The sequence below is a fragment of the Pseudopodoces humilis genome, chromosome 9 (genome assembly GCF_049639895.1).
Source record: "Pseudopodoces humilis isolate 2021_Gansu_Grassland_sample_001 chromosome 9, ASM4963989v1, whole genome shotgun sequence".
NCBI classification, from domain to species: Eukaryota; Metazoa; Chordata; class Aves; order Passeriformes; family Paridae; genus Pseudopodoces; species Pseudopodoces humilis.
Window position 1 is genome coordinate 1,327,850 of NC_142208.1, and position 24,348 is coordinate 1,352,197.

Sequence of the window (24,348 nt, forward strand, 5' to 3'; positions counted from 1 at the left end):
TTCGTTCTTGATGGATGTCACTTGATTTGCTGCAGGTAAATATTCCTCCCAGCTCCTGATTTATGTCCTAAAAAAGCCTATGGAACATTTCTCATGCACATGAGTGCAAGCCCTCAGTCTCCTGTGGGCTGTGGGGAGTCCATCACACTGTGGGTATCCACAAACCTCGGTAGGGCCCGAGGTGGAGCTTCAGCTCAGCACAGCAGAGCAAACACTGCCCTTCTGCCCTCCTCACTGAACACCTGCCTGAGGCACTACAGGCCAAACCCAGCTCTGCTTGTCTCAAGAGGGAATTGGTTTGATAAACTTGTAGTTTCTAGGAAAATGTATTTATGGGGCATTCTTTCATTTTAGGAATCCCGTTCCTTAGCTATCCTTTGCCACTCCTGTGTGTTTAGGTTCTCCCCCTGTATAATGTCATGCATGGAGCATTCTGTGCATGCATTTTCTCTGTAGGTTTCTGATGCTGAGTGAGATGAGGTTAAGGGGGTAATATACTGAGGAAAGAATTGCTCCTAGGATGGATAATTAAGGATACAGTACCTTTAATGTGGTTTAGAAAACCTTTTGTGGTAGCCATTTATATCTGATAAAACTGGGTTTAGTATGAGTTAAAAATACAATATGGTCTTGCAATGTAACATCCCATTGAAAAAAGTGAGCTCTCCTGGTGTTTATGCTGGTGTTTAGTGTGTGGTGATAATTGGGGTTTTTTTAAACAAAATGAAGCAAGCTGTTATTTTTTGCCACTATACACTGTGAGAAACTGAAGCTGCAGTTGTATCTCAAAGCCTGGTCCTTGGAGGAAAAGAAATTAGGGAGTCTGTCCCTGCCCTCTGCTTTCCCAATTGGCTGGTGATTTTCCTGGAAAAGCAAATTAGGGTGATTGTTTCTACAAATAAGGGCTTAAATATGACACTGCCATAGAGGCCCACTTAGCTAATTCTTGTATTTATATGGCTTAGCCTAAGGAAGGGAATATTATTTCTGAATCTAGTAGTTATTTCCATTAAGTCCTGATTTTTGTCTCTCCAAAAATAGTTAACAAATGTTCCTGTTAGAAGTTCTGCTACAAGATGAGAATAATAGCTGAGAGAAGACCTAAAAGCTGAAGTTAAATGCTATTAGGAGTTTCTCACATGGTGTGTCAGCATAGGCTAAGGCCCCATAAGCAAAACACTAACAGAACACCTGGGCTTCTGTCCCCACTCAGCTTGGGGTATGATTTTTCTCCTCTGGATGCTACTTCTGTCTTTCTATTTACAACATACCTCACTCCTTGACTGCCTATGGAAAACAGTGCAGAAATCAGTTCCTCTGTGCTGGGTTCCTGACCTAGCAGGTACCCTCTGTTGTTTGGCTGATTCCTGTTTATCAGCTTTGGTGGCTTAGTCATGCAAAAGTAGACGTTTATGGTCAGTGGGGCAGCAGAACAGAAGTCAGTTTAATAAAATAGGAGGTAGAAGCTGAGATTCTTTTAAAGCAAACTGCAGCACCAAATGTTGCCTTTCCCTGCAGGAGGAACTTCTTGAAAATAATTTGCAAACGTTAGCGACTGATGTGGCTCCAGTTTATAAGAAACTCGCTCCAGAAGCTTTCCAGAACCAGGTGGGTGTGAGACATCCAGCTCTGAGCAGTGGTGCAGTTCCAGTCCACGAAGCAGCCCCAGAGCTGCAGCCTCATGGTAGCTGTGAATCCCAGTGCATTTGGCACCTTTCCTTACACTGCACCTCTTTACTTCAGCCGGTGCTTAAGTAGCACTGTATTTTTAATGTGAAAAATGCTTAGAGATAATACTGTTAATAAAATAAAATGGCTTTACTACCCAAGACATTTTGATTGTGGCTGACTTGATTATCTCATTGCCATCCAGCCACGAATGTTACATGTTTCATGGGAAAACAACAGTCACTGAATCTGCCTGGCTGCCTTGATTCTGTCACAGAGCTGCTGGTGGCTCGTGGGGTTGCAAAGCCGCACTTTCAGTGCCGAGTGTCTGTAGTTTGTTTTCCTTTCAGGTGGAAAACGAGCACATGGGCCCCGACTGCCGGCTGGGCTCCAAGGACGGTCGGCCCTTCTCGGGTGTCACGGCGTGCATCGATTTCTGTGCCCACGCCCACAAGGACACACACAACATGCACAACGGGAGCACTGTGGTACGTACACGGCACCTTCTCACTGCTGCTCTTCACTGGCGTTACCGCGAGCTCCACCGTGATGCTCGTGAGTTCATTTGCATCAAGGGTTTGAAGTTGTTTCAAAATGACCTGCATGTTGCCATTTAATGATGCCCATGTGTTGTTATTTTATATATGCATATGGTATTTGCATCTATTTGTTACTGTCTACAGAGGACATGAGTTCATCTTATTGCAGAACAGATCAGAAAGGGGATGGGATTGATCCTTCCTACAGAATACCTCCAATTCTGTAAAGACACCTGATCCTTTGGAGAGGCCTGGCCAGAGGGCAGAGAAGTTATTCCTGGGAGAGGGCTGATGTTCAGGGCACATAACTGTCTAACCAACCAGCCCTCTGTAGAGGAAGAGCTAAAACAAACTAATTCATTACTAACTTACCTCCCCGAGCTCATCAAATTCACTCCTTCTTGCACTGGGCACTTAGCAGGCTTCATGTTAATGTAGTTACAGGTCAGGAAGTAGACAGTGTGGATCATGGTGGAACCACACTACAGTCTTCAAATCTCAGTGTGAAAGAAAAACCCACACACTGGTGTGGCTGTTGTATGAAATGCCTTGATAGATTGCCAGTGAGAAAATTGGTTGGGAATTACTCAGTAAAGTGATCTTCTAGAAATTTAGACCATAGTGTTGAAGAAAGACAAGGTCAAAGCAGAAAAGATAAAACTGGCAGTGTTGTTTGAGCAGTAGGAGCATCACAGTGCTCTGAATAGTAAGGGTGACTTCCTGTACAGCAGTGCAGGTAACAAGAGTAACCTTTCTATCAAAGGATGTTTATCTGGAAAAAAATCTATTTAATATCATTGTTTACTCTAGAATTTTTTTTAAATGCAAATTGAATTATTGTGTTGCTGCAATTCAATAAAATGTTGCATTTACACCTGTAGTTAACATTGAGCATTTGTATGTGACAGCAATGAAATGATTGGTACAGTTGTTTAATGTTAATTTTGTCTTGTAAGGTGAGCAAATGTCCATTCCTTTAAAGTATGGAAGCAACTCTGGGAATCCACCAGGAATGCCAGTCCTCAATAGACTATTATTTTGCATTGCAGAATTGCTTCTGAAGCATAGGAATTTGATGCCCTTAAAGATTCTAAACTTGCAAATGAGATCTCCTTGTCAGACAAATGGCACGATAGGCTTTTTGATGAAATTTAATTTAGATGTTCTCAAAAGAAGAGTTTAAGAGCTCCATTACCTCATAAATTAAAAACTAAATGGCAGCTGAGTCTGCTACTCATTTTTGCCATACTGGATCCCAAAAAAATAATAAGTTATGGCCAGAAGCACCTGGAGGGACAATTAAACCTTTTTTGAGGAATGTATTGGGAAATAGTTCTACAATTGCAGTTATCTGTAATCATCTGATCATTTACCTGATCTCATTTCAGCTTCACATTATTCTTGCTGGAGTTGATGCTTTATGGATTGTATGTGGTGTGTTTGCAAGTAGTTCCAAGTCTCAGAAGCATGGAACATTACAACTTGTCCATTGTATGGACCAGAACTTACCTCTATCACTTTCTACCAAGTTCTGCCAAATTTTGTCCGTTTTGCAGAACATGACCAAATGATTAGAGCTGCTGAAAACTCTGCCTTGTAATCTGGTTTTCATGGGTAGCCCACTCACAAATAAATACTGCATACCTGTGTTCTCTTTCTTTAGACAGGATTTCTCTTTATTTCACTATACTTGCAGCAGGGGGCTATTTGTAAATAGAAAACAGCTTTAAGTGTCAACACTCGACTTTACCTACTTGAATTGGGACATTATGAAGGTGAATTTGGGTTGGGAGTTGTGGCTGTGGTCACAGGACACGCAGTGTTTGCTGTTCCCTGTCTGTGCAAAGTTACAGTTGTATGAATTGGAGGCCTAAAGCAAAAAATGTTAGTTTTTGCAAACAGGGTGGCAGGACATGCTGGGCTTGCTTCAGTCCAGATTTTCATGACAATCAAAATTAGGGTTGTTAATTTTGGCTTATAACCAGGTCTGGTAACACCATAGGAAATCTAGTGGTAAGGACACAAAAAGAAATTAGTACATGTGATACCAGCACCTCCTGCATTCCTGTCTAGTTCCAGAACTACTTAGCTTAAAATACATGATGATTTCTTATAAATCACTGATGATAATGATGGAGGGGTTATTTACATAACTATTGAGGTATTTTGTCTGTAAAATGTACTGAGTGCAAGTACAATTGTGAGGTGACAGCTCTCACAGAGATTGCTTTCTCACAGTGTGGTAATGAACAGAATGAGAACAATTTGCACTGCACTAAAACCTCCAGCATCCATGACTTTGCTATTTTTCACTTGTTTTTTTTTAACTGCTTGTCACGCCTCACATTTTAAGTCTGTACAGGGTGTACTTGTCATCCTGGCCATTGTTAGTGTTGTTAAGATTTCTTCCCTTTCAACTTAGGCAAACACAAAATACTTATTTATAAAATCTAAAGTTCTTCAAGGCTAAAGAGGTTACAGTAAATACCTTGTAAGTTGATAATTGCAAATGCTGCTGGCTCTGTCAGTGTGACACTAACATCGGTGGTAAATCACTTTTACCACAAGTATGACAGGAATTCTGAATGGAGCACCAAATGTAAAGGAAAACCAGGGTCCATTCAAATTATTTAAACCAGGCAAAGACATAAGTTCAACAAAGGACTTAAATGAGGTTAATAATAAGGGATAAGTTTACTGTACCCATAAAAATATATTTTAAAACATTCTTGCATTCTTCTCAGTGTGTTTGATCAGCTGCACTATTTGTATGTGACTCTGAAAATAAATCATCCTGTAAAGTTGCTGTTAGCAGTGGGAGTGTCTTGGAAATGCCCTCTGGAGATACAAGAGAGAGAATAGTACATCTTAACTTAGACAAATTGGGGATTACCACTCCATGGTAATTACCACTGGATATCTGGGTTGCTGAATGTTGTTCCTGGCTAGCAGAGTCAGGCTCTGAATTTATACTGCTTCTGGTAGAAAGCTAAAAACAAACACTCCCTGCTTGCTCTGTAGTAGAATGACACTTCTACAGAGATGTAAACTAATGTGTTTGTCTGAAAGTAGCAAAACTCATTTCTGCCTACAAATTGAGTTTTTAAAGAACCTTTAAGGCAATAAATATGCCATTCACTTTTACTTAGACTCTTTTGTCATCTCTTAACATTCTGCTACTGATGTATGTTACAGCTACACTGTTAGGGTGTGTGTTCCTTATGGATATGGAGCTAAATGAGCAACACAGATAAAAGCTTTTTATAGTTATTGATGGAGTGTGTGAAATCGAAGTACTTTTGTTTCTTTATCAGATTAGCTGTGAAGGGTCACCTCCTTCATACGTGTGGGAATCCATTTAAGGCACTGGCAGTGCTCTTTTTGGGGTTTAAAAGGGACAAAAAGGCTGTTGCTGGTTCTGCAGCTCATATGTGGCTGTTGCTCATCCAAAGGGGCCCGGGGCCCTTGTTGCTGGGGCTGAGGAAGGAGAGAGACCAGCTGCAGTTTTTTGTAATCCCACACAGTCTGCAGCACACTGGGAAGAAGGGGAGGAAGATAAATCTATGCTTTGAGGGCAGCTACAATATGTAATTCATAACTGGCAGTAGAACCAAGCAGTGACAATCACCAGTCTATCAACAAACTCTTCCTGCTTTAGAAAAAGCCACCAAACCCTCTGTTTTTGCCTTACCTTTCTGTATTTCTGCAGGCACAGCCCATCACAGTGTTGGCACAGGGCTCCAGGCCTTTGCAGTAGCTGACAGGATGTCTGTGCATGGTTACACCCTGCTCATTCAGGAGCTGCAGCAGAACCAAGTGCTTAAACTGGTGCTTCAGCTTCTACCAGGCAGGAGGAAAGATGAACCCCATGGCCTGTAAAGGAAGGATTTCTGTTAGGTTTTTATATTGTGCCAATGGAGAAACACGAGTTGTTCACTGCTAACCTGAGTTCCCAGAGTGCAGATCCCGTGCCATACCCATGTCACCTGTCTTAACAGCACAGCCTGGGGGCATGAAGTGGGCAAAAGGAAAATATGTTTGGAGCTCTCTTTGGTTTTGTTCAGGGTAGATCAGACCAACAAAACCACGTGGTTTGTCTTGGCTGCAAAGGAAAAGCAGAGATGTTTTTTGTGTAGCGGTGGGCAAGGCTGCAGCAGCACCTGAGTCCCCAGTGGCACCACTCTGTCTCCAGCTGCACAGGGAGGCATGTGTAGGAAACATGATTCCACCTCTCAGGTTTAGAAAGGCTGCTTGACTGCTCTGCTGAAACTTGATTGTAAAACATTTGTTATTACAACACAGTGGAAAAGGCTCCATCATTTCTGCATGTGAGGTTCAAGAGGACACAGGCAGATCAAAGAGACCCAGAATAACACTGAAGCTGTGTGGCTACAGATGGATGTCTGGAGGGAATTGCATTGAGTTCCTGGTGCATTTGAAGTTTTAAAGAAGGGAATAATAATAAAGTTTCATAAACATGTAACTTTTACCATGATGTCACTAAATGGTAATGGGTTTGATCACCAAGCACATTGGAAACCTAAACAAACCATTTGGCCAACATTTCTTTGGCCTTTGAGCATCCTGGATGATTTAGCTGCCAGTTGTGGAAAAAGCACAGTAGCAGGATATGCAGCCTCATGCTCTAAATGGCCTTTAACAGACTTGATGGTTTTATCATGTTTGCATTTAATTTTGGTCAGTTTGCAGCAGTGTCAGTACCAATGGAAAATATTGCTTTTTCACTTCTCAGCAATAGCTTCTATTTAATGGAATATTTTGCACAGATTTGAATATTGAAGTATTTTTTTTAAGCAGGTATTTCTCATTTGGTGAATTACCACCTTTAGCTGTAAGTTTTTAGGTTATCTATACAGCCTTAATTTATGGCTGGTTTTCCCATATCATTATTTTCAGTTATCTGTTTGCCACAGTGCCCTCACTTTTATGTTAAAATATATTAAGGGGGCAGTGACTGTGGAAGTATACATGTATTAAAACTGGTGTTGTTGTATTTAGGCTGTAGATGTACTGGTCTTCAGATCTGGATACAATTTTGGCTACACATTAATTTCCTAATATGTATTCAAACTCAGTATTTAACATACAGGGTGTGCTGGAGTTGGCATTACTTCCACCATAGTTCTGGCAATATACTACAGCCCTCATCTTGTTTAGTTCCTCAAAACCAGGTCATCTTTCTTGTTCTAGAGGGTGTTGGCTTTTGCATGGAAATGTATAAATGTAAATTGGATGAGGTTCTCAGTTTTCAAAATAATAAATATTGTGGATTGAATCCTCAGGACTTCTTTCAGATGAGGCTAGACATGGTATTCTAAAAGATCACTGCCCAGTTTCTGATGAAAATGAGTGGGAGCCAGGCCCCTCCATGCTGGCTTTATTCCTGCTTTTGTTTATAATTTAGAAGGGGAGAATGCACCAGGCTGAGAACATCACTCATATATAATTGTGCTCTCTATATGTCTGACCTTCTCTCACCCTTCCTCAATAATTTGGCATTTGCTGGCCATTTTCAACCGGATGTCACAGAACTTGGCAGAAACTGAATTGTCTTTGGAGGTTTTTTAACCTCTTGTTGTGGGTTGTGAAATGTCCCTGTTGAGTGAGGGGAGCCTGGGTCCAGGAGAAGGTGGCCCCAAGCCTGAGGCAGGCCCTGCTTCCCCTGGCCAGCAGGGGTGGGAGCAGGGGTCCCTGCTGGGCTGGGGGGTGGGAGCGCGGGCTGGAGAAGCTCACAGGAAGCACGGTGCCAGTCGCTGCTCACGGAACATCTTGTTGTTTTTCCTAAATGTGCCTCGCAGTGCAGAGGCTGCCCAGAGGAGGTGAGTACGCATGGAGCCGGCACCTCAGTGAGCGCCACAAAGCTGCTGCTAACTGCCCTGAAGCCCCCTCTCCATCCCTTCCAACTACCTCCTGAAAAGCTCTTCCTTGTCTCTGCCCCTCGGATTTCCTCCTTTTGCTGCTCTGCAACTGCCAAGCTTTGCATAGAGCTATTGATAAAGCCTAAGCCACCACTTTTTTGGTTCAGGATTTTTTAGTTTGTGGCTCTGTAATTTTTACTTTTCTAGAAATAATTGTGTGACACTTTTATGCAAAAGCTGTGCTATAAATGAAAAATGTTTGGGTTTTTTTCACCCCGTAAATAATAGCATTCTTCTCCCCTGGAATGTTAAGCATGGTGACAAGATTCTGGGAAATTGGACGGGCTGTTTATGATAGGTGTCAGATTCAGCCTACAGAATGATGGAATGATACGCTTCCATTTAGGGAGTATCATCTCATCCTTGGATGGTGCTCCTATTCCTTTATGTGTGTAGTTAGTAACTCCTGTGGAACAGCAGCTTCCCTGAGCCATGCTATCAATGCCTGGCTTTCTAACCATGTAGCAGCCCCTTGGGAATGGAAGTGACAGAACTGCAGAAGGGTGGATGTCTGTACAAGTGCTCAGGCACAAGGAGCTGTTGCTGTCCCTTGGGAATGACACCAAGGATCACAGCAAAGAAAAAAGCCCTGCTTTCAGGGGGAAGTTAGGGTTAGTAACAGCTGGAACTCAAGGAGTGCTGGAAATGTTCAGCATTTATAATGACAATAGGAAAACAATTGCAGTAGGTTGGGATATATATATATTCACATTTCTGATGTGCTCTCATCAAACCCGATATAACCAGCACTCTCCTCTGGGCTCCAGGATCTCACAACACAGAATAAGAGGAAGTAGGGCACTGGCCTAAGAGAACATTTCCTGGGTCCTGTGAGTTAATTATAGCGGGCTGTTAATTTAAGAAAGTATTGAGAGAGGGAGAGAGAGCTGAGATTTGCAAAACATATAAACATATAAAACATATAGAGCAGTGTGAATAACTGTTTGTGCTGGTTTGGGTTTTTTTTTCATTTACCAACCAAAACAAAAACCAAAACCAATTCTAAATCATAGAATAAATTGCAGATCATAAACGCTTCTTGTTTAATGCAAAAAATAATTTCCATCTTTTGTAATATTTAAAAATTAATCTGAACATCAAATATGTATTTATGTATTAAAATAATAATCTGAACGCTTAGGAACTTTGCAGTATATTTACCAAGGCTGGCATATATTTGTGGATACTGTAAGCTGAGACAAAATTTCACTTTGCCATCCAAGGCGTGTGCCTTGATCTTAAAGTACTGATAGTTTTTCTGTGTCATGGTAGATCAAACACATGTGATTGTGTGTGAGATGTTTGCATTAGAAAGCCCCACAGTGTTGAGGCCACAGAATCCGAGTGAGCAGTGAAGCCTGGGATGACTGCCTGAGCCTTTATGTAACTGGTGTTTGGTGTGTGTGGTTTATTTGTAACTGGCTCTGCTCCTGCCAGGTCTGTACCTTAACGAAGGAAGATAACCGGAGAGTGGGGGTCATTCCAAGCGATGAACAGCTCCATGTGTTGCCTCTTTACAAAATCTCACAAACAGATGAGTTTGGCACTGAAGAGGGCCTGGAAGCCAAGATAAAAGCCGGAGCCATACAGGTGCTCACAGCGTTCCCCAGAGAAGTGCGAATGTTGGCTGAGCCTCTCAGAGCTACCAAGAAAAAGAAACCAGACACCAGGAGGACCCCGAGTGAAAAGCAGCCATTAATAGATAAAAAATATTCAACGCCAGTAAAACTGAAAACTGAAGCCCCAGAAAATCTTGGCAACACTTTGAATTGTTTAGGTGAGTGATACTTAGGAAATTCTGCCAGTGTGTTCTGATTCTCTGTTCTCTTACATATCTAATGGGAGAGAAAAACTCCTTTAAAATAAACCATTTGTATATTCTGTGTTTTTGGGGTTAATGAACAAGTCACTGTAGCCAGTGTTGTCTCATGGGGCAGAAGAAACCCCAGGTGATCACCCAAAAATAGTTTGTTGTTGGTCTGTGAACACCTATGTTCGCCTGAGTTCCCTTGTTCTAACAAATAATGGCAGTTTGACAGTCTTTAAAGAACATTGTTGGAATGTTTCCCTAAATAATTTCTGTCACTTTAAAGTACAAGAACTGTGTTCTCCACTTCCTATGGCAGATAACGGCTTTCTCAGAATCTGAGCTGTGATACTTCCCTATCAATGGCAAGAACCCTGCTGCACAGCAAGAGATGTGTCAAATCCCCCAGGGTTTATCAAGTGACTGCTCCTGTTGGCAAGGAGCAGGTGCCAGCGAGGCCGTGTGGGCAGCGCAGAGCTGTGCCTGGGCTGAGCTCTGTTACCTGGTGTCACTTGTAGGACTGTGGGATGGGACTGGGCAGTAATGAGAAGCAGAAAAGAAGGAAGAGGTGGAAGAAGCCGTGGTCTTAAATTCTCTGATTAGCAGGTGAAAAACAAATAAAATGAAACCCTGTCTGTTAGGAAGAAGAGAAGAAAATTAGCCCATCTGCTGTAATTTTGATTTTTTTTTTTTTATCCAGACCTATGTAGCAGATTTAAGGGGAGGAGTGACAGGTAAATGTGTTTGAAAAATATCTGCTTTTTGGGGGGATAACATTTAAAAAACAAATAAAAATTCATTTGCTACTCTTCTGTAATTGAGTACCAAGGGTTGTTAAAACTTATTTTCACAGAACACGTTTCTCTCTCCTGAGTGATGGAATGCAATTCTCAAATGCTATGTTTAAAATTTTTAGGGCAAAGGCCTTGCTCTGTGGTGGGGGCTGTTAAAGTCATTCAACACTTTGTGTTTTATTTCATAAAACAGGTTTTTAAAGAGTTGATGTGGCCTCCTCACGTCCCCATACAGCTTTCAGTTTTTGCATACTGTTATATGTCATCTCACTTTGACTTTTTTGCATTCCTATTGGAGGAACGTTCTTAATTCATCGCTAGTTTATAAATTACTAGGAGATAGAGAGTAGAAGAAAGAATAATGCTTTTACACTGTGTAAAACAATTAACCATTCTGTGTATTTATGGGATAAACAAGAAACATTGACAGTCTTCTATGAGAGTAAGCAAGAGCTCTCTGTGGGGTGCCAGTCTGCTGGCAAAACACATGGCAAGGCATTGCAAAGCATGATGCAAAGCCCAGCAAAGTCAGTGGAATTCTTTCCCGTTACTCCCATGGACTCTGGGCTGAACCCAGATGAGAATCAGAGCCCATGATGAGAATCAGTCATGCGAGGAGCTTGTTCCCAGTCAAGCCATGGCTGGAAATGGCTTAAGGAACAGACACTGAACAAGGATGTATGCACAGAGATCTGAAATAGTGAGGCAATTAGATGAAAAGATGCAAGACAGCCAAATCACGTGACTCAAAATCCATTTTATAAGGATGGATTTACCTGGAGCATGTTGCCAGAGACTTTTTTTTTTTAAAAAAAGGCAATTTCTGAGTCAGTATTGGAATGCATGAATCACTGTAATTCAGTAACTGTTTTTGCTGTGATGGACAAGATCCATAAACATGCTTTTTCCTTGGATCATTATATGGGGTTAAGGCAGGTCAGAATTTTGACTGATTCATAGGCTGAATTTCATCAATTATGTAAAAACTGAAGGCCAGCAGTCAGCTGCTGGGAAGCATATCTGTAGGACTGGGCTGCGTGAATTTGGATTCAGTGGTTATTTCATTTTATCTGTTTATTTTCTTTATCCCCCTGTGAAGTACCTTTCTGTTGTATATACCAGCAGCCTGATTGGAAAAGGTTAAGGCATTAATTGAGCAAGGTTATTTTAGATATATATATATATATGTATGCATATATATTCATGCTAAATAAATATACATTGTATGAATATATATGTATGAATATATATATATGTATATATATTCATTCAAACTAAAAGTAATAATTTTGAAAAATCTGTAGTCAGTGTACATTTTTCATGTTGGAAAGCAAGTATGAAAATCTAAGAGAGGTACTTTATTGATTGAGAAGTACTTACACTTTGGTGTGCATTTCTTCTAGGGAACAAAACAGATGCTTTAAAACCTGGAATAAAAATGGAGACTTCCAACCACCTTTATGCCATGAAACATACTTCAAACACTACTAAAAATTGCTCTTTATTAAAACAGTACACGGCTTCCTCCCCCTTTAAAGTGGATAGTTTACATCCTTATCCATCTCTCGCACACAAGTCTGGCCTAACTGCAGTGACTAATATTCAACAAGATTTTTCAGTTCCCTACGGGTATTTTGAATGCAGTACCAAGCAACCTCACGTGGCACCTTACGTTAACTGCAAGAGCTTTGATGTGTCAGTCAAAGATTATACTGGAATTCTGCTGAACGATAAGGTGAATGGAGTGCCACCGCTTCTTCCCGAGGTCACTGCTCCAGGCCCCCCAGCCCACAGAGAGCCCCTGCCCACTATACTTGAACATCATCAGCCAGACAAACAGAATTGTCAGCTTCAGCTGGACACTTCTCCTTCCTCAGAGATGATCAGCTCTTGTGACTCATCAGTACCGCTAAGCTCTTCGGCAAAGGACGCCGTGGGAACCGAAGCTGGCTGTTCCCATGGATGCCCGGGGGAAAAGGGCAGCTCCCACCCAGGGCAGATCTGTGACTTTGACTGCGTTGACGAAAAGCAAAACAGTGCACTGGGACAACCAGCTGATTCTGAAGAAAAGGCTGAGGAATTGTGGTCAGACAGCGAGCACAATTTTTTGGATGATGATATTGGTGGGGTTGCTGTGGCACCTTCTCATGGTTCTATCTTAATTGAATGTGCAAGACGTGAACTCCACGCTACCACACCAATTAAAAAACCCAACCGCAATCATCCCACAAGAATTTCTCTAGTTTTTTACCAACACAAAAATTTAAATGAGCCAAAACATGGTTTAGCCATGTGGGAAGCAAAGATGGCCGAGAGGGCGAGAGAAAAAGAAAAAGAAGCGGAACGATTAGGAACGGAGAATCCTGAACTGAACTCTAGCAACAGGAAAGCAAAGCAACCAAGTGAAAACAGAGATATTTTTTATGAAGACAACGAGTTCAACCAAATTCCATCCCGCAGAGCATTGACAGTAACCAAGGATAACGTGATCACAGTATCTTCATACGCCCTGACACGAGTGGCAGGGCCCTACAACCATTGGGCGTAGGTGTCGGTGTGGTGTGCCCCTCCCGGTGCAGTTACACGGTGTTTCTTTAAGGTGCTGTTAAAGAACAAGTCTCCTGTCGTTTACTATTTGCTCATCTCAACCATTTTAAGGCTGAGGTAAAAACACAAAAAAAGGGGGGGGGGGGATTTCTTCTTAAACTGTGACTTTAACATTTGGTGGTGCTCAAGCACATTTTAAGCAAAAAAAAAAGAAAAAAAGTTGTATAGTTTTAATACATTCTAAAAAAAGATTTTGTTTAGGTTATTAACCTTGATTGAATCATTCAGTTTATTACCTTTAGGAATTTATATTTTGGTGCTTTAAATCGTCTGTTTACTACAAAAATCATTTATAGGTATTTTAACAGGTTCACATTTTATGGTGTTAAATCAAACTATACAGTTATAGCTCTACACAGCTCTTGGTGCTTAACCACATCAAACAGTTAAAAATAAATAAGCTGAATTATTACTTCATGGTGCCATTGCTTTAACAACTTCCAACCATTGCTGTATAGTCCAAATTACAGACAAATCTTTTAGAAAACCAATTAATTTTGTTCTTTAGATTCGTCAGTAGAATGAGGTTATTGGTAATGATGGCTGGAAGTTGTTTCTAAGCTGTAAATATATATTTTAAAAGCACTTTCTATTTTTAAAATTAACTTGAAATAGTATAGTATAAGGATCATATTGTCTAAGGTTTGTGCATACTCTACAGAAGAAATGATTTTGTTCTTGCTGTGCAGAGTTCCATGGTGTTACAGCTGCAGGCTGTATGCTGATAGCATATGTGGTTGTGTTTAACTTGCCCTTTTTCACTGAAGATTTTATGTTGCATTTAAACAAACAGTAATGAATTATAGAGCCTTTTTTATTCTTTTTCAAGAGAGCGTACAAACATGAAATGAGGAGATGTCTGGTCAATACGTGTGTTGCTATTGGGAGTTAGGAATATTATCTGGTTTTTTAAAAGGCAGCATTTGTTATGGTTTCTTTGAGCAATAAGTGCATCAGTCTCATTTGTTTGCAGCATTCTAAGTTAACATGGCAACCAAATGTTCCTAATGCCTCAGGGGTAGGATTGTTTTGGGATAAAAAATACCCCCTAGAGTTGCCTTATTCTATTCTGATTTAAAAAAAAAAAATTGGGAAAAATACAAAGGAAGTATTGGAAAACTATCAAATTTCTGATATTTAGCAGCAAAGTTTTTGTTAAGAAAAACCTATCTGTAATATTCACCAACTTTCTGAGTTCAATTATTTTGCAAAAATGTTTTGTAAATTTTTGAAGCAATTTATACATTTCACGTGGAAAGGGTTGTATCCTTCCTTGAAATTTATCTTCTTCATTTCTGTTTAGAAAGTGACATATCACGAACCAAGTATTTGCTAAACCAGAGGAAAAACAGACACTCCATTGCTTTTAAATACTGTAGCATCCCACCCTTCTTTCTGATTCTCCTCTCCTATGTATTTCTTGTTTAAACTTATTTATTTAAACAAATTACCAAATGACAACGTTAGCTAAGGACTGACCTCATCCTGCAACTTCTTCCATGCGAGCCGGCTGGAGCCAGGAGGAGCAGTGACACCAGGACTCGCTGGGGTCCGAGCGCTGCAGGATCAGGCCCACAGACAAAGCTGTCCCCTCCTTCTGCCTCGGCGCCCGCCCTGGCTGGGGATCCTGTAGGTAAAATGAAGTCACTTTTCCAGTGTGGAAACATACTAATAATATACTTGATAATATTATACTGTAGTGGTGCTGTATAGAGGAATACAAACTATCTGGATCTGCTTTATTTAAAGACGAGGTGCTTTTTCCTTGAGAAGCTGAAGTGCAAGAACTCTTATTTACAGTTTTGGTACGAAAAGTACATCAGTGGTGTTTGGAACACATAGTGCCAGTCAGGACCTTGGTGCTACAAATCCTTTGGTGCGGCTGTAGATCCATGAGACTGTTTTCCTGTAGCCATGTGCAGCGTTTGCAGGAGCCAGGTCTGAAGTAGCAATCGCTATGTAATGATCCTGGGTTCAGCTCAACTGATTCCTGTTCAAATTAACCAAGCTATTAATGGCAGAGGATGGAGGAATTGAACCAGTTCTTTGTATCTTACCTATTTTAAGTAAAACCTGTAAAAATTGGGTATGCTGCAAATTTTAGTTCAAAGCTTAATATTAGTTCGAATACAGGATATGAAGGGATTGTAAATAATGATAAAACAGAACCAATATTATGCCATTGTTTTGTACCAGCAGTTTTATGCTTACTGACTGTGTAATATACAGTATACATCAAATCATTATGGTATTTTGTGTGCCTTAGATTTCCATTTTAAAACTTGTATATTTTTGGTGAGCTGAAGATCTGTAGGAATTGCAGCTGTCCATACAGTGAGTAGTACTGTACATTCCATAGCTGTTCCAGTCATGTATTTGTCCCACCACGTAACAATTTGTTTATTGGTTTCACTGATAAGCCCCAACACCTTCAGTTTCTGTAATGCTGTAATTCAGCACTCTCATGTGATAAATTTACTACACAAAATTGGTAAGCTACAGAGCCATCTCTTTACCTTTTTAAATGTTCATACCATTAAAGTGGATCATTTTTACTTGAATCTTCTCCTACAAATGCCCACATTTAACTTACTGGAAATTTCAGATAAAAACGTTCCATTGAAAAACCAGCAGCTTCCCTCTAAGAAGTAAGGCACTGAAAGGTGGATCTTAGAGGATCCCTTCAAACCTTTTTTTGAACTGGCAGTTCTAACAAAGAAATGTGTATCTTAACATAATACATACTATTAACTGATAGGTGCTAAACTCACAGTTACTACTTCATTAATATTACTTACATGAGAGAAATATATCATCTATACAGTAACATATCACCCACGGTGCTCTTTCCTTGGCTGTCTTTCACCTAAACTGCTTTTTAACACATCCTACCAGGCAGGTTGGCCACTTCCACTTCCTGCTGGACATGTAATGGGTTGTGATTTGAGAAGCTGATCCTTTCTATTGCTGTACTGCAGTATAGAAAATGCACCTATTTACTGGTTTTACAACCCTGTGCTATTTATCGCAACACTTCAGGATATTTTTCAGTCTTGTACACAAATTGCATTGCTTTCAGTAAGGTTATCATTTTATAACAGCGTTGATCTCTTAAAATCTTCAACTCTGTGCGTGTTCTTTTCTTTGCAGCCCACACAGCCACGTGTAATTTGCTCTTAGGTTTTAACCCAAGTCCTTTTTGGATAGCCAGTCCAGGAGCTGGATCAAAAATTAAGGCAGCTGGCTAGGTCAGACCTGCATGTTTTATTTGATTTCCATCAGCTGGCACAATGTTCTGGGTGAAAAACCAGCATGTGGATTCAGGTGTGGGCTGGAAGTGGGGTGTGCTTGTCTTTGGATCATTTTTTACAGTATTCCAGGAAAAACTGTCAGGATCCAACATAGGACACCTCTGACTTCCCAGAAGAAATGTGTCTCATCCCTTTGTCCACTGGGTCCAGTACCGCAACTCTGCTATGGAGGGGAGGAGCAGGGCTTGTTGCAGGACCAGTTGTGTTTGACTCCATGTGGGAGTCACTGCAGTTGTGTCCAATTAAACAGTGAATTTACTGATTTTTCACATGCTAGTGTATTGCAGGAAATAGAAATACTTCTGTAAATACTTTAGTCACAGGAACCAAGAAGCTTTGCAAGTCCTTAAAAATACTTGCAGCTTCCAACCTGTAACAGTTGTATTCTGATTTTTTAAGGACTTCCTAAGAACCATAACTGCTGGTGAAAGTCCTTGTGTTAGCTATGACAGTGCTTCTCTAGATGTAGCACAGGAAATAACTGTAGCATCTTGAGCAACATTTTATGTTAAGCATGGGTAAATGACAACTTGTCTAGTACTTAAGATTCTTCCTAGCATACAGCTGTATGGGGTTTTCTAAAGAACTTTTTAATTTCATTGCAGTATTAACTAAATATGGTGTTAGATTAAGGTTGGGTGCTGTTCACACTGCTGCAGCCCTGCTGACTGCAAAGTGTTCATTCATCAAGTTTTCCTGCAATTTCCATATTTAATTGGATGGGTATGGACAACATCTGTGTCAACTCAGAGGTCAATCCTGCTCTTTCACTTCCCATGCAACTTCTCTAATATTGCAATTAACTCTGTTTATCAAGTGGTCATCAGCTTTGTAATCCATTTTAAATATATGGTTGTTTCTTTTCCGCAGAAATCCTGTAATTTCTAGGCTATCAGAAGGAAATAGCTGTGCTTTCAGATACATGAAAAACTCAACTGCATGGCCACTTTCATGCTTTGTGTACGCTAACACCAGTTACATTCAGGCAGTGTGGGACAAACTCTTTCAGGCTTCTTGTGGTCACTGAAATTCAGATAAGGGTCTTTGTGATGTCTACTCCATAAAACTGTGTTTTATTTCTTGTGTGAAAGCTGTCTGCCAAGCTGTGACCTGTGATGATCTGCTCTTCAATAGCAATTAGAGAAGAGGAACAGTCCAATCACATTTGGGAATTCCTGCTTTATCAGGTGTTGATCTGACTTGCAGGAGGAAGTGTGGAGGGAATATCTTTCCACTGATTATTGTGACACCATGGTACTGCACTGCAATGTCTGTGTCACAGCACTGCTCTAACCAGTGAGATGTTTTGTTGTGGGTATTATGTACAAATTCACCTCTTTGCACAGTTCCTTCCACAGGCAGAAATCTCTCCTTTGGTCTCTGCCTGGTTTAAAAAAATACCAAAAGAAGGAGAGAGTTGGCCTCTGTTTTTGATAGGCATAGACAAACAAGGTAGCAAGAACTGCTGCCCTTTGCCACCATCAAGATGGAGAATACAGAAAGCTGATGGGATGTTGGTTGGACTTGATGGTCTTTAAGGTCCTTTCCAACCTTCATGATTCTCTGCACAGCGTAAATAAATCACAGGCAAAGCTGTGAAGGTACAATTGGTTTTTGAGTCAATCTTCTATGTACGTGTAGTTGCCATGGTACTTCTTTATACTAACACTTCTTTTGGTCCATCTGACTTTAAATTCAGTAGCTTATTTTATTTAGTCTGTGACACACTTACATTCTCCTTGAATCTAAAACAGTGACCAGGGTCAAAAATCTAGAGGATGTGGCTATTTAATTCTTAACAGTTCAGGAAGCGGTTTCAGTCTCTTCTGGGACTACCTGATGTTTAGTCAGTCTTCACAGATTGTCTACATGCTGCTTTAGGATGTTGCTACAAAATTATAATTACAGAAAGGAAAGAGTTTTACATTCAGGGTTTCCTGAAGGACCAAGGATTTCTAATAGTAGAACCTGATCAGGCACCAGGATACATATGGATCACTTCCTCTAAGGAGTGGTTGAATATATGCTGTGTTTATTACTTCCCTGTAAAACTTCTTTGGTTCTCTTAGAGAAGAGGCAAAACTTTTTAATACTGTCACATACCTGACTAAATTATGAAGACTTAGTTCTATGTGGTGCTGTGTTGTCTCCCTGAAAAACACTTAATATGGCTAGTAGGTATCACTTTCTACTCTGTACAGGTGACAGTGGATACTCCAGCCACCTTTCTCACTCCATGTCCTTTCTGGATCATCAGCTGTGGTTAGCTATGGTCAGTTAGTGCTGGCTCACTTTGTCACCTGCTCTGGATGCTTTCAATGCTTGTAACTACTCCAAAAGTTTTTCCCTTGGCAGATCTGCTTCAGCACTCACCATTAGCAGCACGGCTGTCAGCCTGCCTGTGAGTCCCCCTGCACGCTGTCCTGTGTATGGAAATCAGCCATCTTCATCTCAGGAATGTCACATGAATCTATTCTCCTTGGGACTCTCCCCCTAAAATCCATTTATTTCAGTCACCTGGAACAGGCTGCCAGGAGAGCTTGTGTATGTGCCCCATCCCTGGAAGTGTCCCAGGCCAGGTTGGACAGGGCTTCAAGTAACCTGGTGGAGTGGAATGGGGGGCAGGGGGTTGGGAAGAGGTGAGCTTTAAGGTCCCTTCTGACCCAAACCAGTCTGATTCCTTAATCTTATATTCTATAGGTGACAGTTCTAGGGCTTTTACTTCACATTTTCTCATACAGGGCCTAGAATATCACAGTTGGGATTTTTTTAAAGTCTAGTAGAGATGGACAATTCATAATCTGTCACAATCACTGTTTTTATGCTTTTTAAATCAAATAATCAGTTTTCCAGTTAATGTTCAGATTTTTTGATGTAGTTGTTACAATCTGTTCTTGTATCTGCAAGTAGCCAAACAAAAGAGATTGCAAGACTAGAAAACCATCATCCCCTGAGAAGGAAAAGTCATTCCTTCTCAGAGCACAGGATTTTTTCATGTTGGTAGCATCTCTGTGTTCTCTTGTCTTTCAAGTCACTTTTAACAGCTCTGCTCAATTCCTGACATGCGACAGCTGCTGCAGCCCCTGCATGATTGCAAGAGCAGGAGTGTTTCTTTACATCTTCTTTAAACCTTAGATCAGTCTTTGTGAGATATCCAAGTGTTTATGTAAGATAAATGCCTGAACTAACACAGGACTGCTTGGAAAAAAGATGTTCTTCCTTCTCTGGCAAAAAATGGAATGGAAAGAGCTTGAGAAGAAAACAATTAAGGTGGTTACTGCCTTTTATTGAAGGGTATTGAGGTGTCAGCATTGCTGTTTCTTTGTCTTTCTGAGAATAAGGACTTTAGGATTCTTTTTCCAATCCAGTTCCCCAGTTCACCATCCCAACAATTGCTCATGGTGTTTAATCATGTACTGCTAAGCTTCAGTTTTAAAAGATACAAGATGCTTCTTGATGCTGTATCCTTAATTCTTCCAGACAGTGTCTTTTCCTTTCTTCTTCTACTGGGCCATTACATATGGCATTTTTCCACACACACTTTTATTCAAAGGCCAGAATCTTCCAACAGCATACTTGCAGTGAGTGCAAGACTGGGGTGCTAAATAAGGTGAAGGGGACTTGCTTTGGTGTGACTGATCAACGGTGCTTTTTTCAACACTTTGCACACCTTACAGACATTCCTCACAAAGTCACAGACTGCAGGTGTACACCTCAAAAACTACACATGTAGGGAGTACAGGTTTGGCATTTCAGCTACAAGTTTAAGAGTTACCAGTTACAGCAGATGAACTGTGTTCCCAAGATATGTTGTTGCAGTGGAGCAAAGGAACTGCTAGTTTTGATGTTCAGTAGTGCAGTTGTTGCCACAGAACGTTTTAATGCTGTCGTGGAAAGTTTTGTGACCTGGTCAATATTTTACATGTATATCTGTATTTTTGTTATATTGTAATGGAAAAGGGGTCTAGGGTTTGGGAGTTGTCTTAAAGTAAGAATCAGGAGTAACAATCAGGAGGCCCTGATTGTTACTTATACTACTGTCCTTTGTATTGCATTGGAAGGATAAAGGGGCCTTAAATGGATGTCACTTTAGCTTACATCCTCTGGAGTATCCCATCACATTGATCAGAGTATAAAAGGTCAGTAGTATAAATAAAAACAGTTACTAAATGATTGATTTGTACAATCATCTGAAATAAATTTCATTGTATCCTTACTGTGCATATACTGGCCAGTAACATCCAGATTGTTCTTAGTTTAGAAATACAGGTTGAAGAGAGACCTGCTTGGGTTTTACCAGGTTTTAAATAGTTGTTTATATTGGCTGTCCTTTGCCCAACAATGTGGTAAAAGATTTGTACCTGTAGGTAATGGCCAGCCCAGAAATTTCACCAAATTGTCAAAAATGCTATTTTTATGGTAACTTTTCTTAAAATACTTGCTACCCTTTATCGTAACTTGGATCCCTTTTACTTGATGATATAAACTGGGGTTGTGACAATCTACTGAACTTCCTTCTGTCCTGACTTCACACCCAGCAGAGTGTGCGGTGTTGTGTGCTGTTGTCACACTCTGCTGAGTTTGGGGACACAAAATTAAAGCCAACACTTTCTGCCTTCCCTGACTGTGGTGCTACTTGCCAGGGAAAACCCTGGCATTGCTCTGCATGCCCGAGTCCTGCAGAGCTCCCCTTGCTGCCCATGGAAGCTTTATGTATACAACAGCCCCTGCTACATTGCAGTTATGCAATGCAAACTTCTCGTTCAAAAAAAGTTTGAGGAAAAGGAAATATTCTTTCCTTCTTAAATTTTTACACTGCAGTGATACTGCAGAGCCTAATGAGAACAGATTTTGTAGCAGCTTTGAGAATGACTGTCTAATCCATGCAACTCAAAAGGCAGCAGCTGAACTTCATGAAGCTCTTGTCCTCTAAATGAAAATATAATTGTAGTCAAGAGGAATAAATGGGATATGCCAGTACTGCTAAAAGAAAGCCAGTTCCAACCAATGCAAACATTCATACATTTCAGTCTTTACCAGTGAATTATTCTACAATTATTTTTCAGTTTGGAAGAGGCAGCTCTTCATAATGGGACAATATCACGCCAGGTCACAAGCACTGATTCAAAATTTATTGTCATTAAGAAAGAATATAAATATGTAAGGACATGCTGTACTGAAATGCTATGGCTAATGAATTCCTTCCTGCTTTGGGAAGATAAAACATTAACAATATGCCAAAGCAAAAGATAAAAAGAGTCATGGGGGTTTTTTTTTCCTTCTCTCTTTCTTTTCAATCTTTCCTTTCTTTCCTTGGGATGCATTTGATATTTATTTTTCAGCTTTAAATTTGAGGTTTTATTCCCAGTTACCAATGTACTGTATTGAAATCTGGAACATAAAAATAACAATTTCAAGCAAAAGATGATGTACAGGGAGAAAAAAATCAGAAAGAAAAAGCACTTCATTATGTCACAGTATTTACAGGAGAAAGTGTAAAAATTACTTATTTTCTAAAAAACAACATTTGGGGCCTGATTCTTTCCTAGTATAACTGAGCATAGCTCCCTGAGGCTGGTGGAGCTGGGCATGGTTATGCTAGCTGAGAAACTGAACCTTAAAATCTTCTTTGCAGACAAGGGAACCCTTACCAGCAGTACTTGAAGACTTGTGAGTTGTGACTGCATGTTACTTGAAAGATCTAATTAAGCTATGTTTTTTGGTGCAAGCAGTTGTTGTACATGATTTCATGTTTATGTAGCAAGATGCATTGAAATGTTGATACTAGTATTGAAACATACATGTAAAAATTGTCGTTGTGGAAATTGTCTGTTCTGTTCTATTTTTCTTGTGTGTCTCATCTGTTTAGAACGTAAACTTTCTTTTTTTTTTATTGTCCTAACTGAATAAGGCTAAATGAATACTGTAATTGAAAATATATTTTAAATCTTGTCATGAGTTTTTAAAAAGACTATTACAAATTGTATCATTCCTGATTACACAGAACTTTGTGGGTGGTTTTAAATAAATTTTATACTTCTATTTTGCACTTAGTCGTCTAATTTTTCTTTCCTGCTCTTAGCAATAATAACCACTGTCATGTGTAGAAGTGTATTTGTTAATTATTAATAGGAGCTACAGGGGCTTCACCCAAAAAGTCAGCAGGTTTCTGCACTAGAAGGGGACAGGCATAAATCCAGTGCCTGTTCTCAGTCTGCCTCTGCTTCAGGCTGGACTGACCTGTGCCCAGAGAAGCAGCCAGAAAATCTGAACTTCATTTTCTGGCTAAAAAGGACAAAACAGTTTGTGAACACGTCTGTACAGCATCTCTTTTTGCTACCTGTCTGGCAGAGCAAGCTAATGGGAATCATTTACTGTGGTATTTAATTACCAGCCACTGGAAATATTTCAGGTTTATTTGCTGCAAATCAGAGTGGGTATGGTTGGGGGTTTTTTGTCAAAACAGACCTCAGCACTAGCCTGCTTTACTGACAGTGTAGTGCACAACAATACTAAACAGAATCCCTGTTGTTTAGACCTGAAGAAAAGGAGGAATACAACTCTTGACTCTTTTCCTGCTTTACTACACGCAGCAGCAAAATAATAAGCAAAAATAATCTTCCAGGTAACCAGAATCTCCTAGGGAGCAGCAAAATGCTGGTACCCTCTGGGTGCACTAATGCCCTGGAAAGAAACTCCATTGTGTGATATGGTGCATCTAATTCCTGGGGGGTGGATGTGATCATCCAACAGGGAGACCTTGACCTTCCAATGTAAGCTGCTCTTTTACATAATCGCCACTGCTGGGGGTTTTATGGCAACATCTCCCAGGCTGCCCCAGGCCCTCTCTGAACTGCACTATTAAGTCCTTGTTCAACAGAGCCACACGTTCCAGGGTTCAATGTCAGAGTCAGGAACCTCCAGCACAGGTGTCTTAAGAAAAGCACATGGATTTTGAAAGGCACTTCAAGCCTTGGACCAGACCCAAGAACATCACTGCTGAGGAAGAGCTAGCAATGAGAAACATTCCCCAGGGCCTTTTAAGGTACTGCCAGCCACCTGCCCATTGCCTCCCCCGGGGCATTCCCACCAGGCAGTGTGATCCCAGTCAGAGCTGCATTTCCTCATAGATCATGGAGTGTGTTACAGAGAGGTATGAAAATGTACCTTCATCTCCACCTTATGAAAACAAAACTAAACCAGATTTACCTGCCCTGGCATCCCAGTTGCCAGAAGTTAGTTTACCACCTAGAGATGGCTTCAGTGCTTTTTTTATATCCTGGATTTCTGATCTACATTATACAAGGTAATAGAATATTGGTGTAGTACAGTTGGTTGCTTTTACATTCTTACGCCTTAGATTGCAATTCCTACTAAAATGGTGTTAATTGTTAACAATTAAGCTGCAAAATAAGCTTTTTTGCTGGTGCTATAGTTAAAAGTTTTCTCTAGTACTGCTACACTGCTACATATCATAGAATGCCAGGATTTGCTGTTCAACAGTGCTAATGTTGGTCACTGCTGTTGAGAGTTAATATTTAACACAGAGTATTAGTTTACATTCAAAAGGGTATTCATCAAAATATTGGGGTTTCTGTGTACTCTGTCTATCAGAACAAACAACATATTCAAATGTTATTTAAACACAAGCAAGGTATTGCTTCAATTAGTGTTTTGGTTCAG

General features: G+C 40.4%; 1 protein-coding gene across 4 annotated transcripts in view; it reads left to right on the forward strand.

Moving 5' to 3' along the window:
- TET1 (tet methylcytosine dioxygenase 1) overlaps positions 1-22,714 on the forward strand; it is a 75,059-nt gene extending 52,345 nt beyond the window's left edge. For all 4 annotated transcript variants that reach the window (XM_088059345.1, XM_005530505.3, XM_088059347.1 and 1 more), the window contains 4 exons: positions 1,519-1,608; positions 2,019-2,156; positions 9,584-9,923; positions 12,151-22,714. In XM_088059345.1, coding sequence (XP_087915471.1) covers positions 1,519-1,608; positions 2,019-2,156; positions 9,584-9,923; positions 12,151-13,295 — 1,713 coding nt within the window. In that variant the 3' untranslated portion in view covers positions 13,296-22,714. The remainder of the gene's footprint in view (positions 1-1,518; positions 1,609-2,018; positions 2,157-9,583; positions 9,924-12,150) is intronic.
- Positions 22,715-24,348: the final 1,634 nt, after the last annotated feature.